This window comes from Oncorhynchus clarkii, chromosome 3 (assembly GCF_045791955.1).
Source record: "Oncorhynchus clarkii lewisi isolate Uvic-CL-2024 chromosome 3, UVic_Ocla_1.0, whole genome shotgun sequence".
In the NCBI taxonomy this organism is placed as follows: domain Eukaryota; kingdom Metazoa; phylum Chordata; class Actinopteri; order Salmoniformes; family Salmonidae; genus Oncorhynchus; species Oncorhynchus clarkii.
In genome coordinates, this window is record NC_092149.1 from 36,207,118 (window position 1) to 36,224,412 (window position 17,295).

General features: G+C 44.9%; 1 protein-coding gene across 1 annotated transcript in view; it reads left to right on the top strand.

Annotated features, from left to right (window-relative positions):
- LOC139394495 (zinc finger protein 236-like) overlaps positions 1 to 17,295 on the top strand; it is a 92,243-nt gene that overhangs the window by 67,927 nt on the left and 7,021 nt on the right. The window contains exons 25-31 of the mRNA XM_071142571.1: positions 848 to 1,036; positions 2,402 to 2,545; positions 5,908 to 6,074; positions 11,238 to 11,366; positions 11,483 to 11,677; positions 13,818 to 13,947; positions 15,167 to 15,340. Coding sequence (XP_070998672.1) covers positions 848 to 1,036; positions 2,402 to 2,545; positions 5,908 to 6,074; positions 11,238 to 11,366; positions 11,483 to 11,677; positions 13,818 to 13,947; positions 15,167 to 15,340 — 1,128 coding nt within the window. The remainder of the gene's footprint in view (positions 1 to 847; positions 1,037 to 2,401; positions 2,546 to 5,907; positions 6,075 to 11,237; positions 11,367 to 11,482; positions 11,678 to 13,817; positions 13,948 to 15,166; positions 15,341 to 17,295) is intronic.

Below are 17,295 nucleotides of genomic sequence, written 5' to 3' on the forward strand. Positions count from 1 at the left end.
TAGTACAGTAAATGAATTATAGTAGGCCAAATTATTCTGGAATTGTTAATGTGGATTGAACTGCACAGGTAGCCCACTTTTTGAAGTGATTTTTGTTTGACAATCAGATGAAAACATCGCACAACACCCATGATAAGCAAAACTCAGCCTGCGCAGACCGCAAAAACAACAGTAAACCGGATAAGATTTTTACATGCCACATTACCCCGTCTTCGATCAGCATATCCCAGGCTTATCCGGGTTTCTCATAACTGGGATACAAGCTTTTTCGGGTTATTGTAAACGGGATTTGATGTTTTATATGCATCAACTCAAAAACAGAATTTTTGAGTACTGTGAATAATAACATTATCACTCAGAATAATTCATGAAATTCTGGATTTTCCTCAAACACACCGAATCCTTTTGCTTCCTTGCAGCCAAACTCAAAATGGGTAGATGTTTCACTGAAGTGTTTTTTAAAACTAATTTATGCAGCTGACCGTGTCTCTTCTCTTCTACTCCTATCCTTTCCTCTCTTTTGGGCCCCACAGCTTTCTGTTGTTTATGTGAGTGTCTGTGATGTGTGGCCCCACCGAGAGGAAACTGTCACAATGAGTTTGTTCCACAGCCATGCTTTCACACCAGCTGGACCTACTTTGACAGCATAGGGTGTCCGCTTAAGGGATTGGGGATAGAGGAGAGAATAGATAGAGGGGAGGGAGGGATATGGAGAGAAGGGATGAGAAGGGGAGAGGATAGGAGAGACAAAAAGAGAGGAAGGAATGGAGGAAGGATAGAAGTGAGGAGAGTCAATTAGTTCATGATGACTTCTGTAACTCCCTGTTTTCTCTCTCTCCCCCTTTAGGCTCTCATCAGGACCTGAGTCATGTGATGAGTGGTCCAGGCCTGGTGTCCAGTGGGGCTCAGGAGATCACTCTGACCATCAACAACTCCAGCCTCACCCAGGCTCTAGCTCAGGCCCAGGCCAACGCTGCTGCTGGGGGCAACACTGCTGCAGGCAACCACCCCCAGGAGATCACACTCACCATATCAGGTAGACACACACAAATGATCTGTCCCTGTTCTCCATACTTCTCCCAAAGTGTACTCTTGCACGCTCCCCGTCATGGATTTATCAATGAAGGAAACTCTCCTACTAATGCTTTCAATCAATCCAATATGCTTTAAAATATGCACTATGCAGACATTTCTCTGCCATTTCCTGGTTGCTTTAAAATTTGAATATTTCACCTAATTTCAGTTTATGTGACAAAACGAGCAAGTATATATAGTGTAGCAAATCATAGTAGCATCTAAACCACTGTGAAAAATATTTTCAGCTGTTTGTAGCTTGTGTGCAAAACCAAAAGTAAAAGACTCAAAAACAAACCTTAAGAAAGGGAAGCATAGAAAAGGAACACATCTACCTCTTCTTAGGACTTGCTTTCAATGAGATTGACAGATCTACAACACACATTTCTATGTGAATTTGGTCGGGTCGTCCAAAAAGTTACATATTAAAATCTGACACAAGTGCACACTTTGGGAAAACACACACACAGCTACAGAAAAACACTCACCACAGCAGCTAAACAAGCTGGCTCACAGGAGCACAATCAATCTATTTTTCTCTTCACCTTAATTCAACAAACCAAGTTCATTAAAAGGTCCGAAAATCAAGAACTGTGTTTTCTACAGTTGCCCTTGAGAGTAACACATATTTTCATGAGACTATAATTGGTATACTGTACAGATGCGTCGGTCCAGATGCGTCGACAGCGCTTCAAGGATACTTTATCGTGAGATACTCAAAATATGTATGAATAGTTCACAAAGAATTCTCTTCGCCTATTCTTATAAATATGTCGTTGCCGCACTCGCATGCCACAAAAATGTCAATTGACACACACACACACACACTCTCACTCTCACACACACACACACACACACACACACGGAGCCTTCAATGCCCAAAACGTAATCCATCCGCTCTGCCCGGAATTCAATTTCAGTCGTAAAATTTCATTTAAAGTGCATCATCACGGAGGGGCAATTTCACGGTAGCCGAGTGATGCTGAGACTTTACTTCTTTTTTTATGCCAAACAAAATAACAATGATTTCAAAGTTAAAATGACAACTCTATGCACAAGGACGACTCTTAACAATTTCCACAGAAAATATTACAAAACACATTTACTTGACGAACCGTGCAGATGCGAAGTTTGATAGCAGATTGCTGGTTTGTGCTTCTTGTGCCGTCGTTCTGTTACCAAACTTTGCATGAATGTAAACAAAAAAAACTAAACTGAGAGATGAAGACTGCAGACATAGAAAAAGGGCAAGAAGGGGCCGGGAGGAAGATAATTGAATCACGTCACTGTGGGCTGGAGATGAAATGTATTTTCTCTCTTTCTGAAGGTCAAGACCTCCTCCAGCAGCACGGTGCCCCTGGTGGCGGAGAGATGATTGGCGGGATCAGGCTGGCATCCCACCAAACCACAGGTGCCACCCTCACCATGTGCAATGACCACCTCCTACCTCAGAGCAACGCGGGCCTGACTGGTAAGGATTGGCAGCAGCACGGCTGTGTGTGTGTGTGTGTATGTATGTTTGCGTCTACTCACCCATTGTGCAGCCCACTGGGAGCACACAGTGAAGGGCCTGTGATGTAAAGTGTGTTGAGTGATTCGTTCAGCGGGAGCGATGAAGAGCTGGGTCAATTAGCAGGCTGATTGCAGTACCTCTCAACGCTCATCACTTGTGCAGTTAAATCAACTTCTCTGAGCCATCGTCATCACTCTCCTCTCAACTCAAGTGGACAACATTCTGTGACAAACAATGAATAGGCATTGAGAGGAGTTTGGTCATTTTACAAATGTATTCTTATTTAACAACAGTGAGTCATCTAATCGAGAGACGTTATGAAAGAATGAGACGATAGTAAACCTTTCGTTTGGCTGAATGGAGAATTGTGTATTTGTATGCCAAGACAGAGGCTATTCTTCCAGGCGTCCAAACACATTAAGGCACTTGCATCACACATAAAAACAAAAGACAAAACAGTACATCATATAACATTATTAATCCCCATACGTATCTACAAATCAAAACGTATAATACAACAATATTACAATGTACGTGTGTGTAGAGTTTGTGTGCACGTTTCTGTTCCTGTGTGTTTGTATCTCTTCACAGTCCCCGCTGTTCCATAAGATGTATTTTTTGTCTGTTTAAAGAAAATCTGATTCTACTGCTGTCATCAGTTACCTGATGTGGGATAGAGTTCCATGTAGCCATGGCTCTATGTAGGACTGTGTGCCTCACATATTCTGTTCTGGACTTGAGGATTGTGAAGAGACCTCTGGTAGCATGTCTTGTGGGGTATGTACAGTGAGGGGAAAAAACTATTTGATCCCCTGCTGATTTTGTACGTTTGCCCACTGACAAAGAAAGGACCAGTCTATAATTTTAATGGTAGGTTTATTTGAACAGTGAGAGACAGAATAACAACAACAAAATTCCAGAAAAAATGCATGTCAAAAATGTTATAAATTTGCATTTTAATGAGGGAAATACGTATTTGAACCCCTCTCAATCAGAAAGATTTCTGGCTCCCAGGTGTCTTTTATTCAGGTAACGAGCTGAGATTAGGAGCACACCCTTAAAGGGAGTGAAGCAATCAATCAATCAGATTCCAAACTCTCCACCATGGCCAAGACCAAAGAGCTCTCCAAGGATGTCAGGGACAAGATTGTAGACCTACACAAGGCTGGAATGGGCTACAAGACCATCGCCAAGCAGCTTGGTGAGAAGGTGACAACAGTTGGTGCGATTATTCGCAAATGGAAGAAACACAAAAGAACTGTCAATCTCCCTCGGCCTGGGGCTCCATGCAAGATCTCACCTCGTGGAGTTCCAATGATCATGAGAACGGTGAGGAATCAGCCCAGAACTACACGGGAGGATCTTGTCGATGATCTCAAGGCAGCTGGGACCATAGTCACCAAGAAAACAATTGGTAACACACTACGCCGTGAAGGACTGAAATCCTGCAGCGCCCACAAGGTCCCCCTGCTCAAGAAAACACATATACATGCCCGTCTTAAGTTTGCCAATGAACATCTGAATGATTCAGAGGACAACTGGGTGAAAGTGTTGCGGTCAGATGAGACCAAAATGGAGCTCTTTGGCATCAACTCAACTCGAGGTGTTTGGAGGAGGAGGAATGCTGCCTATGACCCCAGAACACCATCCCCACATGGAGGTGGAAACATTATGCTTTGGGGGTGTTTTTCTGCTAAGGGGACAGGACAACTTCACCGCATCAAAGGGACGATGGACGGGGCCATGTACTGTCAAATCTTAGGTGAGAACCTCCTTCCCTCATCCAGGGCATTGAAAATGGGTCGTGGATGGGTATTCCAGCATGACAATGACCAAAAACACACGGTCAAGGCAACAAAAGGTTGGCTCAAGAATAAGCACATTAAGGTCCTGGAGTGGCCTAGCCAGTCTCCCAACCTTAATCCCATAGAAAATCTGTGGAGGGAGCTGAAGGTTCGAGTTGCCAAACGTCAGTCTCAAAAACCTTAATGACTTGGAGAAGATCTGCAAAGAGGAGTGGGACAAAATCCCCCCTGAGATGTGTGAAAACCTGGTGGCCAACTACAAGAAACGTCTGACCTCTGTGATTGCCAACAAGGGTTTTGCCACCAAGTACTAAGTCATGTTTTGCAGAGGGGTCAAATACTTATTTCCCTCATTAGAATGCAAATCAATTAATAACATTTTTGACATACGTTTTTCTGGATTTTTGTGTTGTTATTCTGACTCTCACAGTTCAAATAAACCTACCATTAAATTATAGACTGACCATTTCTTTGTCAGTGGGCAAATGTACAAAATCAGCAGGGGATCAAATACTTTTTCCCTATGGGTGTCTGGGCTGTGTGCTAGTAGTTTAGACAGACAGCTTGGTGCATTCACCATGTCAACATTTCTTATGAAAATAAGTAGTGATGAAGTCAATCTCGCCTCTACTTTGAGCCGTGAGAGATTGACATGCATGTCATTAATGTTAGCTCTCTGTGTACTTTTAAGGGCCAGCCGTGCTGCCCTGTTCTGAGCCAATTGAAGCGGCAGATAGCCTAGTGGTTAGAGTGATGGGCCAGTAACCAAAAGGTTTCGAGATCGAATCTCTGTGGTGACGACAATCTGTCGTTCTGCCCCTGAACAAGGCAGTTAACCCACTGTTCCTAGGCCGTCATTGTAACTAAGAATTTGTTCTTAACTGACTTGCCTAGTTAAATAAAGGATACAAATTTTTTTTTTTAATTGTAATTTTCCGAGGTCCCTCTTTGTGGCACCTGACAACACGACTGAACAGTAGTCAAGGTCCGACAAAACTAGGGCCTGTAGGACCTGCCTTGTTGATAGTGTTGTTAAGATTCTGGACAGACTTCTCCACATCTTAGCTATTGTTGTATCAACAAGTTTTGACCATGACAGTTCAACTTGCTCAATTTAGGCCTAGGGGTTCTTGGTCATTCACATTTGTACGCTGTGGTACATAGTTGGCAAGATTCCTTGTGAGTGTGGGTAAGCTGCTAGGCCTAATTTCCCTTCACACTGTCACATCTCAATTTTAAATGATGCCTGCAGAGAACAAGTCAATTATCTGGTGACCTCTTATAAAACGCATTTGCTGTTCATGTGGCGTTTTCAGGCATCTGCCCAATCCACTCCGTCAATTTCCACTGGCTTGCTCTCCTTCCGATTACCATATGCCACAGTGCGTCATTCTACCCATTTGAAAATGCATTGCCAGTTCATTTTCAATGGCATGACACCAGCATGGCTTATTAAAATCTCGCAAGAATTTCTGTCGAGCTAAATTCTCACCTACTTCCTGTCTCTCCTGTCAGTCACCAGCCTGCCGCCTAGCACCTCCCTATCACAGACGGCTGGCTCCCAGAGTCTGGTGATGTCGTCATCGAGCATGGCCAGCGACGGCAGCGTGACTCTCACACTGGAGGACACACAGGGTATGCTGGACGCTCAACCTCAATTCACGCTCAACTTCAACGCACAGGTAACCACTCTGAAACACACACACAATCATGCAGGTACACAACAGCACATACACAGGTAACCACTCTGAAAAATACACACATGGGCGTGCATACACTCACCCACACACAGATATGTCTTACTATACTTTTTGGGGACCAACAATTGATTCACCATTCAAAATCTTATTTCCCTAAACCTAACCACTAACCTTAATTCTAACACTAAATCTAAACCTAACCATAATTCTAACCCTAAATCTAAACCTAACCACTAACCTTAATTATAACCCTAAATCTAAACCTTTTATTTGTATTTATTTATTTCACTTTTATTTAACCAGGTAGGCTAATGAGTTCTCATTTGCAACTGCGACCTGGCCAAGATGAAGCATAGCAATTCGACACATACAACAACACAGAGTTACACATGGAATAAACAAAACATACAGTCAATAATACAGTAGAAAAAATAAAACAAAAAGTCTATATACAGTGAGTGGAAATGAAGTAAGATAAGGGAGTTAAGGCAATAAATAGGCCATGGTGGCAAAGTAATTACAATATAGCAATTAAACACTGGAATGGTAGATGTGCAGAAGATTAATGTGCAAGTAGAGATACTGGAAAGAAGCAAGATAAATAAATACATACAGTATGGGGATGAGGTAGATAGATGGGCTGTTTACAGAAGGGCTATGTACAGGTGCAGTGATCTGTGAGCTGCTCTGACAGCTGGTGCTTAAAGCTAGTGAGGGAGATATGAGTCTCCAGCTTCAGTGATTTTTGCAGTTCGTTCCAGTCATTGGCAGCAGAGAATTGGAAGGAAAGGCGGCCAAAGGAGGAATTGGCTTTGGGGGTGACCAGTGAGATATACCTGCTGGAGCGCGTGCTACGAGTGGGTGCTGCTATGGTGACCAGTGAGCTGAGATAAGGCAGGGCTTTACCTAGCAGAGACTTGTAGATAACCTGTAACCAGTGGGTTTGGCGACAAGTATGAAGCGAGGGCCAACCAACGAGAGCGTACAGGTCGCAGTGGTGGGTAGTGTATGGGGCTATGGTGACAAAACGGACGGCACTGTGATAGACTGCATCCAATTTGTTGAGTGTTGGAGGATATTTTATAGATGACATCGCCGAAGTCGAGGATCGGTAGGATGGTCAGTTTTACGAGGGTATGTTTGATAGCATGAGTGAAGGATGCTTTGTTGCAATATCGGAAGCCGATTCTAGATTTAATTTTGGATTTGAGATGCTTAATGTGAGTCTTGAAGGAGAGTTTAAAGTCTAACCAGACACCTAGATATTTGTAGTTATCCACGTATTCTAAGTCAGAGCCGTCCAGAGTAGTGATGCTGGACGGGCGGGCAGCTGCGGGCAATGATCGATTGAATAGCATGCATTTAGTTTTACTTGCATTTAAGAGCAGTTGGAGGCCACGGAAGTAGAGTTGTATGGCATTGAAGCTCGTCTGGAGGTTAGTTAACACAGTGTCCAAAGAGGGGCAGAAGTATACAGAATGGTGTCGTCTGCGTAGAGGTGGATCAGAGAATCACCAGCTGCAAGAGCGACATCATTGATGTATACAGAGAAGAGAGTCGGCCCGAGAATTGAACCCTGTGGCACCCCCATAGAGACTGCCAGAGGTCCGGACAACAGGCCCTCAGATTTGACACACTGAACTCTATCAGAGAAGTAGTTGGTGAACCAGGCGAGGCAATAATTTGAGAAACCAAGGCTGTCGAGTCTGCCAATAAGAATGTGGTGATTGACAGAGTCGAAAGCCTTGGCCAGATTGATGAATACGGCTGCCCAGTAATGTCTCTGTGGTTATGATATCGTTTAGGACCTTAAGCGTGGCTGAGGTGCACCCATGACCAGCTCTGAAATCAGATTGCATAGTGGAGAAGGTACGGTGGGATTCGAAATGGTCGGTAATCTGTTTGTTAACTTGGCTTTCGAAGACCTTAGAAAGATAGGGAAGGATAGATATAGGTCTGTAGCAGTTTGGGTCTAGAGTGTCACCCCCTTCGAAGATGGGGATGACCGCGGCAGCTTTCCAGTCTTTGGGAATCTCAGAGAATACGAAAGAGAGGTTGAACAGGCTAGTAATAGGGGTTGCAACAATTTCGGCAGATCATTTTAGAAAGTGAGGGTCCAGATTGTCTAGCCCGGGTGATTTGTAAGGGTCTAGATTTTGCAGCTCTTTCAGAACATCAGCTATCTGGATTTGGGTGAAGGAGAAATGGTGGGGGCTTTGGCGGGTTGCTGTGGAGGGTGCCGGGCAGTTGACCGGGGTAGGGGTAGCCAGGTGGAAAGCATGGCCAGCCATTGAGAAATGCTTATTGAAATTCTCAATTATAGTGGAATTATCGGTGGTAACAGTGTTTCCTAGCCTCAGTGCAGTGGGCAGCTGGGAGGAGGTGCTCTTATTCTCCATGAACTTTACAGTGTCCCAGAACTTTTTTGAGTTTGTACTACAGGATGCAAATTTCTGTTTGAAAAAGCTAGCCTTGGCTTTCCTAACTGCTTGTGTATATGAAAAATTGCATATCACGGGGGCTATTCAATGCTAATGCAGAACGCCACAGGATGTTTTTGTGCTGGTCAAGGGCAGACAGGTCTGCAGTGAACCAAAGGCTATATCTATTCCTAGTTCTACAGTTTTTGAACGGAGCATGCTTATTTATTTAAGATGGTGAGGAAGGCACTTTTAAAGAATAACCAGGCATCTTCTACTGACGGGATCAGGTCAATGTCTTTCCAGGTTCCCCCTGGCCAGGTAGATTAGAAAGGCCTGCTCGCAGAAGTGTTTTTGGGAGCGTTTGACAATGATGAGGGGTGGTCGTTTGATCGCAGATATATTACGGATGCAGGCAAATACACCTCTGTTTTCTTGATTGAAAACAGCAGAGGTGTATTTGGAGGGCGAGTTAGTTAGGATGATATCTATGAGGGTGCCCGTTTACGGATTTGGGGTTGTACTTGGTAGGTTCATTGATAATTTGTGTGAGATTGAGGGCATCAATCTTAGCTTGTAGGATGCCCGGGGTGTTAAGCATATCCCAGTTTAGGTCACCTAGTAGCACGAGCTCAGAAGATAGGTGGGGGGCAATCAATTCACATAGGGTGTCGAGGGCACAGCTGGGGGCAGAGGGTGGTCTATAGCAAGCGGCAACGGTGAGAGACTTGTTTCTGGAAAGGTTCATTTTTAGAAGTAGAAACTCAAATTGTTTGGGTACAGACCTGGATAGTAAGACAGAACTCTGCAGGCTATCTCTGCAGTAGATTGCAACACCGCCCCCTTTGGCAGTTCTATCTTGGCGGAAAATGTTATAGTTAGGGATGGCGATTTCAGGGTTTTTGGTGGTTTTCCTAAGCCAGGATTCAGACACGGCTAAGACATCTGGGTTGGCAGAGTGTGCTAAAGCAGTGAGTAAAACAAACTTAGAGAGGAGGATTCTAATGTTAACATGTATGAAACCAAGGCTTTTACCGTTACAGAAGTCAACAAATGAGAGCACCTGGGGAGTGGGAGTGGAGCTAGGCACTGCAGGAGGAGTAGGATAAGGGTACGACTAAAGGCTATACGAACTGGCCGTCTAGTACGTTCGGAACAGAGAGTAAAAGGAGTAGGTTTCTGGGCACGATAGCATAGATTCAAGGCATAGTGTACAGACAAAGGTAAGGTAGGATGTGAGTACATTGGAGGTAAACCTAGGCATTGAGTAATGACGTCTCTAGAGACGTTTAAACAAGGTGATGTCATCGCATATGTAGGAGGTGGAACAACATGGTTGGTTAAGGCATATTGAGCAGGGCTAGAGGCTCTACAGTGAAATAAGACAGTAATTACTAACCAGGACAGTAATGGACGAGGCATATTGATATTAGAGAGAGAGGCATGCGTAGCCAAGTGATCATATGGGTCCAGTGAGTGGTTGGGCTGGCTGGGGACACGGCGATTCAGACAGTTAGCATGCCGTGCCAAACAAGCTAGTAGTTAGTAGGCTGGGGCTAACAAGCTAGCAGTTAGCAGACCGGGGCTAGCAAGCAAGCAGTTAGCAGACTTTGGCTAGCAAGCTAGCAGTTAGCAGACCGGGGATAGCAAGCTAACAGTTAGCAGACCGGTGCTAGCAAGTTAGCAGAAACGCCTTTGGGGGCGTCGCGATGGAGGTAAGTCTGTTTTTGCCTCCTCGTGCGGAAACGTCGATAGACCAGGCATGGCTTAGTAGGGTTTCAAGTAGCTCTAGATAGCTAGCAGGCTGCGGTTAGCAGAATGTGCCTTCAGCGGACGTTGTGCCTGAGGGGCCTGTTGGAATCCTCGGGCAGATTATGTCGGTATTCCAGTCGTAGAGGATCTGCGGCGTTCTGTGCACCAGTACCGGCAGTAGAAGGGGCCCGGATATTGTAGCCCAGGAGTGGACTTCAGTGGTAGCCCAGGAGCCCTAGCCGGGCTAGCTTCAGGCTAGTTTGTGATTGCTCCGGGATGGAAACGCTAGCCAGGAGTAGTCACCCGGGATTGCGGTTAGCTAGTTGCGAGGATCCAGATGAAAAAGTTCAGAGTTTGCGGTAGGAATCCGGGGATATGGAGAGAAAAATATGTCCGTTATGCTCTGGTTTGAGTCACGTTGTACCAACTGGCGAGAGCTTTCCGAGCTAAAGGTTAGCTGATGACAGCTAGCAGTGGTTTGTTGACTGATCACTGGTAGCTGGCTAGCTCCAGTTGAGGGATTCCAGATCCAAAGTAAATAGAAATACTTTAGAAAAAAGCAGATCCACGCCACATTGGGTGAGACGGGTTACAGGAGAATATTTAGAAGTTGAGGTTTAGGAAAATATTTTAAAAAGTTCTGCGAAGAAAAATATATAAAAAGATATATACAAGGGACACGACAGGACAAAGACAAAGACGTCTGACTGCTACGCCATCTTGGAATCTTAATTCTAACCCTAAATCTAAACCTAACCACTAACCTTAATTCTAAACCTAAATCTAAACCTAACCACTAACCTTAATTCTTACCCTAAATCTAAGCCTAAAATATACTTTTAAATTGAAGACCACTTCTCAGAATTTGAGTTTGTTTACTATTCTTGTGAGGGCTTCTGCTACTCACAAGTATAGTAAAAGGTGTACACACACACACACACACACAGTAACAGTGAGTATCTTCTCTCCATAGAGTCAGCAGTACCAAACTATGCTCAGTGACCAGGATCTCTCAGGACAACAGGCCGGCTCCACCCAGCAGGTCATACTGGTCAGTCACCACCCCCAGGCCACTGAGGAACAGCCCGACAATATTTACAGGGTCAGTCAGTGTATGCGTGTACCTGTACGTGTGTTGTGTTGTTAACAGATATCTAAGAAGGACCAGGCGGTGGGTAGGATAACGTGCGTGTAACGTGTGTGTTGTGTTGAAACCAGCTGTCAGAGGAGGGCCAGGTGGTGGAGAAGGAGGACCAGGGGGAGAACCAGAAGCAGAACCAGTGTTTCTACTGCAATCAGGTGTGTCAGAGCGCCAACACTCTGCGACGCCACTGCAGGCAGGCCCACGGCAAGGACCGGTGCCACGTCTGCAGAGTGTGTGGCAAGGCCTTCAAAAGAGCTACTCACTTAAAGGTAAGCACGGACAGACACACAGTCGCCCACACACACACTGGAGACTGGACTATGACATGGAACACTGTCAAGTATGCAGAGTGTGTGGCAAAAAAAACACAGTAGGTCTGAGCAGACACACACACCCACTACAGCATGTTTGTATGTTGTATGTATTCCTTCCATTCCCTAATAGTAGTTGCCCTGTCTTGCCCTCAGAGCAGATTTTAACTCTGGATAATCGTTTCATGTGGCACCAGCTCTGAGTACTCTTGAGTGTATTCTGGGTGTATTCTGGGTGGTGGGACGGGGCTAAGAGTGGGTTACAGGAGTCAAACGGCCGAGGGTTTCTCTGCATTCAGGGGACTTTAAACACAATCGCCTTAGAGGACTTGAGCACAATGGCTAACGCCTTTCTTCTGCTGCTTCAGTTTCTGACGGGGTCTCGTAACAACTATAAATCAACTGTCACTCTTCCCTCTCTCTGTGTCCCAAACGCCTACTGCCTCCTGACAGGGTAATAATAGCCCTGGGAGGAGCGAGAGGTAAAAGTTAATAGCTGAAGTCCAATTTCAGGTAGTTTTTTGGCTGATGGTAATTTTCTCGAGTGCAAACTTTTTCTCCTCTGACAATGCTACTCACGAGGATACGGCTGCCCAAGGAAGAGAGGCTCTCCATTTAATATCTCCACCCCAGCACGTAAACAGTGGGAAGCTCTCAGCATTGAGGAGAGGCAGGAGCTTGACCTAATTTCTAGGGTTATAAGCAGAAGCAAGCTGCTCTCATCCAGCCTGGGAGCCATGCTGTTCTGCAACTCCTCAACGTCCTCCTCTGTCCTTGGCTGTGTACTGTGTGTGTGTACTGTGTGTGTGTACTGTGTGTGTGTGCGAGCGTATGACCGTCTTTACCTGATATGACACGTGTGATCCCCTGATGGTGTGTCTGTGTCCATGTGTATGAACAAGAGAGAGAGAGAGAGAGAGCATTTCATTCAGAGAGAGTTTGTGTGTGTTAAGATCTCTGGCTCATTGACGCCCCCCTCATTCCTTGCTCATCCTGCTCCCAAAAGCTTTCCTCATCTCATTTACGGAATTAAACGCTCCTTTGGAAAGGGGGAGCACGGCTGGAACCGTATCAAAGCCTGTTCCGTACTAATCGGCAGCCCCATGTAACCCCGGAGGGGACATTTGGCTCATAGATTTCCCTGAAACTGGCTGATTTTCCATTTAGAGGAGTGGATACTTTGTTAGTACATTAAGCTTATCAAGCATCTGATGCAATTACGCAAACAGATTTTAGTTCTGGGTGTCTGAGATTAGAGAATGTTTAATTCATGTTTTGTTTTATTTCTCCACTTTACAAACTGTTGCTGGGTTCATTAACTTTATGATGTCATTTAGCGATGGAGAGAGACAAACGGCAACAGTTTCATCAATAGTTAAGAGGGAAATACCCGTACTTTTATCAATAATGTTTAGGAGTTGAGTAGCGTTTATTTAAAGGTCAATACTAGGGCTGCTCAAAGTGGGGCCCGCAGGCCAAACTTCACCCTGGACAACATTTGGCCCGAAAGTTTGGCCGCATGTTCACACGCACACATTCACACACACGCGCACACACAACCCTCACACACGTTTGTTTGTGTAGTTGGTTTGCTTGCTCAGACTTTTCTATGACTCTGGGGACATGCAGAGGAAGTTATTTTACAAACTTTCAGTTTCTGATTTTTCTTGATCTTAAAAGCAACTCTCCTTTTCATTCATCACACTACCCTATGACGAGACTGGCCTTTCTTTGTTCATGACTAGACGGGAGTTTTCTTCAGTCTTCTTCATTAGACTCGTTAGTAGACTGGAGTTTCTTGATGGGTTGTCATTGGACTTTGAGCTTCATTGATGGTTTGTCAGTAGACTTTGGGGTTTCTGGATGGTTCTGCATTAGAATTAATTTGTTTTTTTGGGGATGGTCCATCTTTAGACTTTTGGGTTTCCAATGTTCCCCGATGTTTTTCCCCGGTTTTAAGTGTACGCTGGCGCAGTTGGCGGGCCAGTTCTTGTGCAAATTGCAGATTTTTTTTAAAGATATTTGCTATGTTTCACCTTTTCTTCTGAAAGATTTTTTTGTCCTGTGTCCCCGGACCTTTGACCTCTTTCTCCTACAGGAGCACGAGCGTGTCCACCAGCGAGGACCCTCACTGGGCTCCCAAAGGCCCAAGTTCTTCAAATGCTCCTCCTGTGACAAAGCCTTCGCCAAGCCCAGCCAACTAGAGAGACACAACCGCACACACACAGGTAATCCCACACACGCACGCACAACGTTAACTCAAATAAATCCCTGACTACTATTCTGTTTAGGTCTATTGTACATCCCAGCCTTGAAGGGGCAAAAGTTAAAATATACCATAGGAATGAAGATGCTATCCGAGTCCTCGACTAGAGTGGCCTTTCATCAGGCATTTGGGACACTTTCAAAGACCTTAGGGAAAACATTTTCATGTATATGCCTCAATGGCAAAATTACCAAATGATCTTCTTCAAAGCAAATCATGGACTCTCCTAAGATGAATTTAACACAACTCCGACACAACAAAGTAGGGATGTGCATTTGCTTCCCTTGAATTGGGACCTTTTTTGTTCTGGAGAGGTAAGTATTAAGGTGAAGTGCAACTTGAACGTTTTGACTCGTTGGTACCTACTGCCTACTACTTATGGCCACCCACTCAATGGCTGTGTCAGTGGCAGGCCAGGGTGAGATAACTGTAATCTTGTGTGTTGAAGAGCCCACTGTGGCAGCTGAACCGGCAGGGGGGGGGGGTCCTGTCTTACCTCTTATCATCCCCAGCAGGAAAGACTGTAAGAGAGCTCGTACACACAATATGAAATGACATAGCCTAGCTTGCTAGCGTTACGTCAGCAAGCGAAAAGCATCACAACCGTCGCTCTTAGCGCTTCTTTAAGCAAACGGGGGGAAGCGTCGTACTAGAAATGTGTTTTAATCTCCATCTCCACATCAGAAGAGAGGCAGATCCATTGGTACTTAAATAATGTCCATGGACTTAGTTACAGACATAACAGGTCTTTGCTCAATTTCAGTTAAATAAGTCCATGTATTTTTGACTGTAATGGTAGCGTTTATGGCAGGTCATTATGTTCCAAGATTATGCACAGTAGGCTACGGATTTACACTTTGCCGGCGGTTCACATCTTTCAGCAGATAATGTAAGCTGACAAGACCTTTTCATTTTTTATAAAACTGTTATTAAAATGGATGTAAATTGCTACCGCTTGCAGTAATATAGTGCAACGCATCAATTACTGTACGTGCATTCACTTTTTAGAAGTACTTCTGTTCCATATTTCAAACTTATTTTAGTGCGAGACACATTTTTTTATTCACCGCACACGAGATTGAATTAGAATGTGTGTTTTGTATTCATCCGGCGAAGTTCACCACCATGTGCGAGTAACCTTTGTACTGAAAGTCTTGAGAAGGTGTCTCTCTGTTTTTCAGGTGAGCGTCCCTTTAAGTGTTCCCAGTGCGACAAGGCCTTCAACCAGAAGAGTGCCCTGCAGGTACACACGGTCAAACACACAGGGGAGAAGCCCTACAAGTGTGAGATCTGCAGCATCAGCTTCACACAGAAGAGCAACATGAAGCTGCACATGAAGAGGTCGCACGGCTACGGTGAGCCACGGACACACAGAGACACAAAACACGCACAACCCCCCCCGCAAGAATATCACACTCAAGACGCGGCAAAAAAACTCTAAAGCCCGAGCACCTCTCAAGTGTTTGTGCATGTGTGTGGTTGAGCTGAGGTGAAAGGTGAAATTCACAGCCAGACAAAACCTTGCTTGTCAGTCTCCGATACCAACCATTGAGTTGGGCGGCAGAGTAGCCTAGTGGTTAGAGCGTTGGACTAGTAACCGAAAGGTTGCAAGTTCAAATCTCCGAGCTGACATGGTACAAATCTGACGTTCTGCCCCTGAACAGGCAGTTAACCCACTGTTCTTAACTGACTTGCCTAGTTGCCTAGGTAAAATAAAAAAATCCTGAGCGTCCCTACATTCTTTCTCTCTGAGGAGGCCAGTCCATTATTGATGGACGCCACAGCCCAGATGACACCCTTTTCTCTAAATTCTCGCGGATATGTTCTGAGTAGCCTCTGAGAATAACATTGTCGTGCACGGAAGTGTATAGGGGATGTTGTTCCCACGCCTAAAATGACATACCCTAATCTAACTGCCTGTAGCTCAGGACCGGAAGAGAGGATCAAATCAAATGTTATTTGTCACATCTGCCGAATACAACAGGTGCAGTCCTTACCGTGAAATGCTTAGTTACAGTAAAAACGAGGCTATATGCAGGGGGTACCGGTATCGAGTCAATGTGCGGGGGTACATGTTAATCAAGGTAATTTGTACATGTAGGTAGGGGTAAAGTGACTATGCATAGATGATAAACAGTGAGTAGCAGCAGTGTAAAAACAAAGGGTGGGAGGAAGTGTCAATGTAAATAGTCCAGGTGGCCATTTGATACATTTTTCAGCAGACAAATGGCTTGGGGGTAGAAGCTGTTAAGGAGCCTTTTGGACCTAGACTTGGCGCTCCAGTACTGCTTGCCGTGCAGTAGCAGAGAGAACAGTCTATGACTTGGGTGACTGAAGTCTTTCACAATTTTTTGGGCCTTCCTCTGACACCGCCTAGTTTATAGATCCTGGATGGCAGGAAGCTTGGCCCCAGTGATGGACTGGGCGGTACGCACTACCCTCTGTAACGCTTTACGGTCGGAGGCCGAGCAGTTGCCATACCAGGCGGTGATGCAACCGGTCAGGATGCTCTCGATGGTGCAGCTGTAGAACCTTTTGAAGCCAAGAAACATGAGCAATGGACATTAGACCAGTGGAAATCTGTCCTTTGGTCAGATGAGTCCAAATTTGTGATCTTTGGTTCCAACCGCCGTGTCTTTGTGAGTCGAAGAGTAGGTGAACGGATGTTCTCTGCATGTTTGGTTCCCGCTGTGAAGCATTGAGGAGGTGGTGGGGGGGTGCTTTGCTGGTGACACTGTCTGTGATTTATTTAGAATTCAAGGCACACTTAGCCAGCATGGCTACCACAGCATTCTGCAGCGATACGCCATCCCATCTGGTTTGCACTTAGTGGGACTATCATTGAACAATGACCCAACACACCTCCAGGCTGTATAAGGGCTATTTGACCAAGAAGGAAGGTGATGGAGTGCTGCATCAGATGACCTGGCCTCCGCAATCACCTGACCTCAACCCAATTGAGATGGTTTGGGATGAGTTGTACCGCAGAGTGAAGGAAAAGTAGCCAACAAGAGCTTGATATATGTGGGAACTCCTTCAAGACTGTTGGAAATGTGTTCCAGGTGAAGCTCCTTGAGAGAATGCCAAGAGTGTGCAAAGCTGTCATCAAGGCAAAGGGTGGCTATTTACTTTATATTTATATTTTTGTTTTAACACTTTTTTTGGTTACTACATGATTTCATATGTGTTTATTATATAATTTAGAAAACACAAAAAATAAATAAAGTGGTTAGTGGTTAGATGTGTCCAAACTCTCGACTGGGCCTGTATATTTTATTCAGCTTTATTCTTCATATTATAAAATAACGCC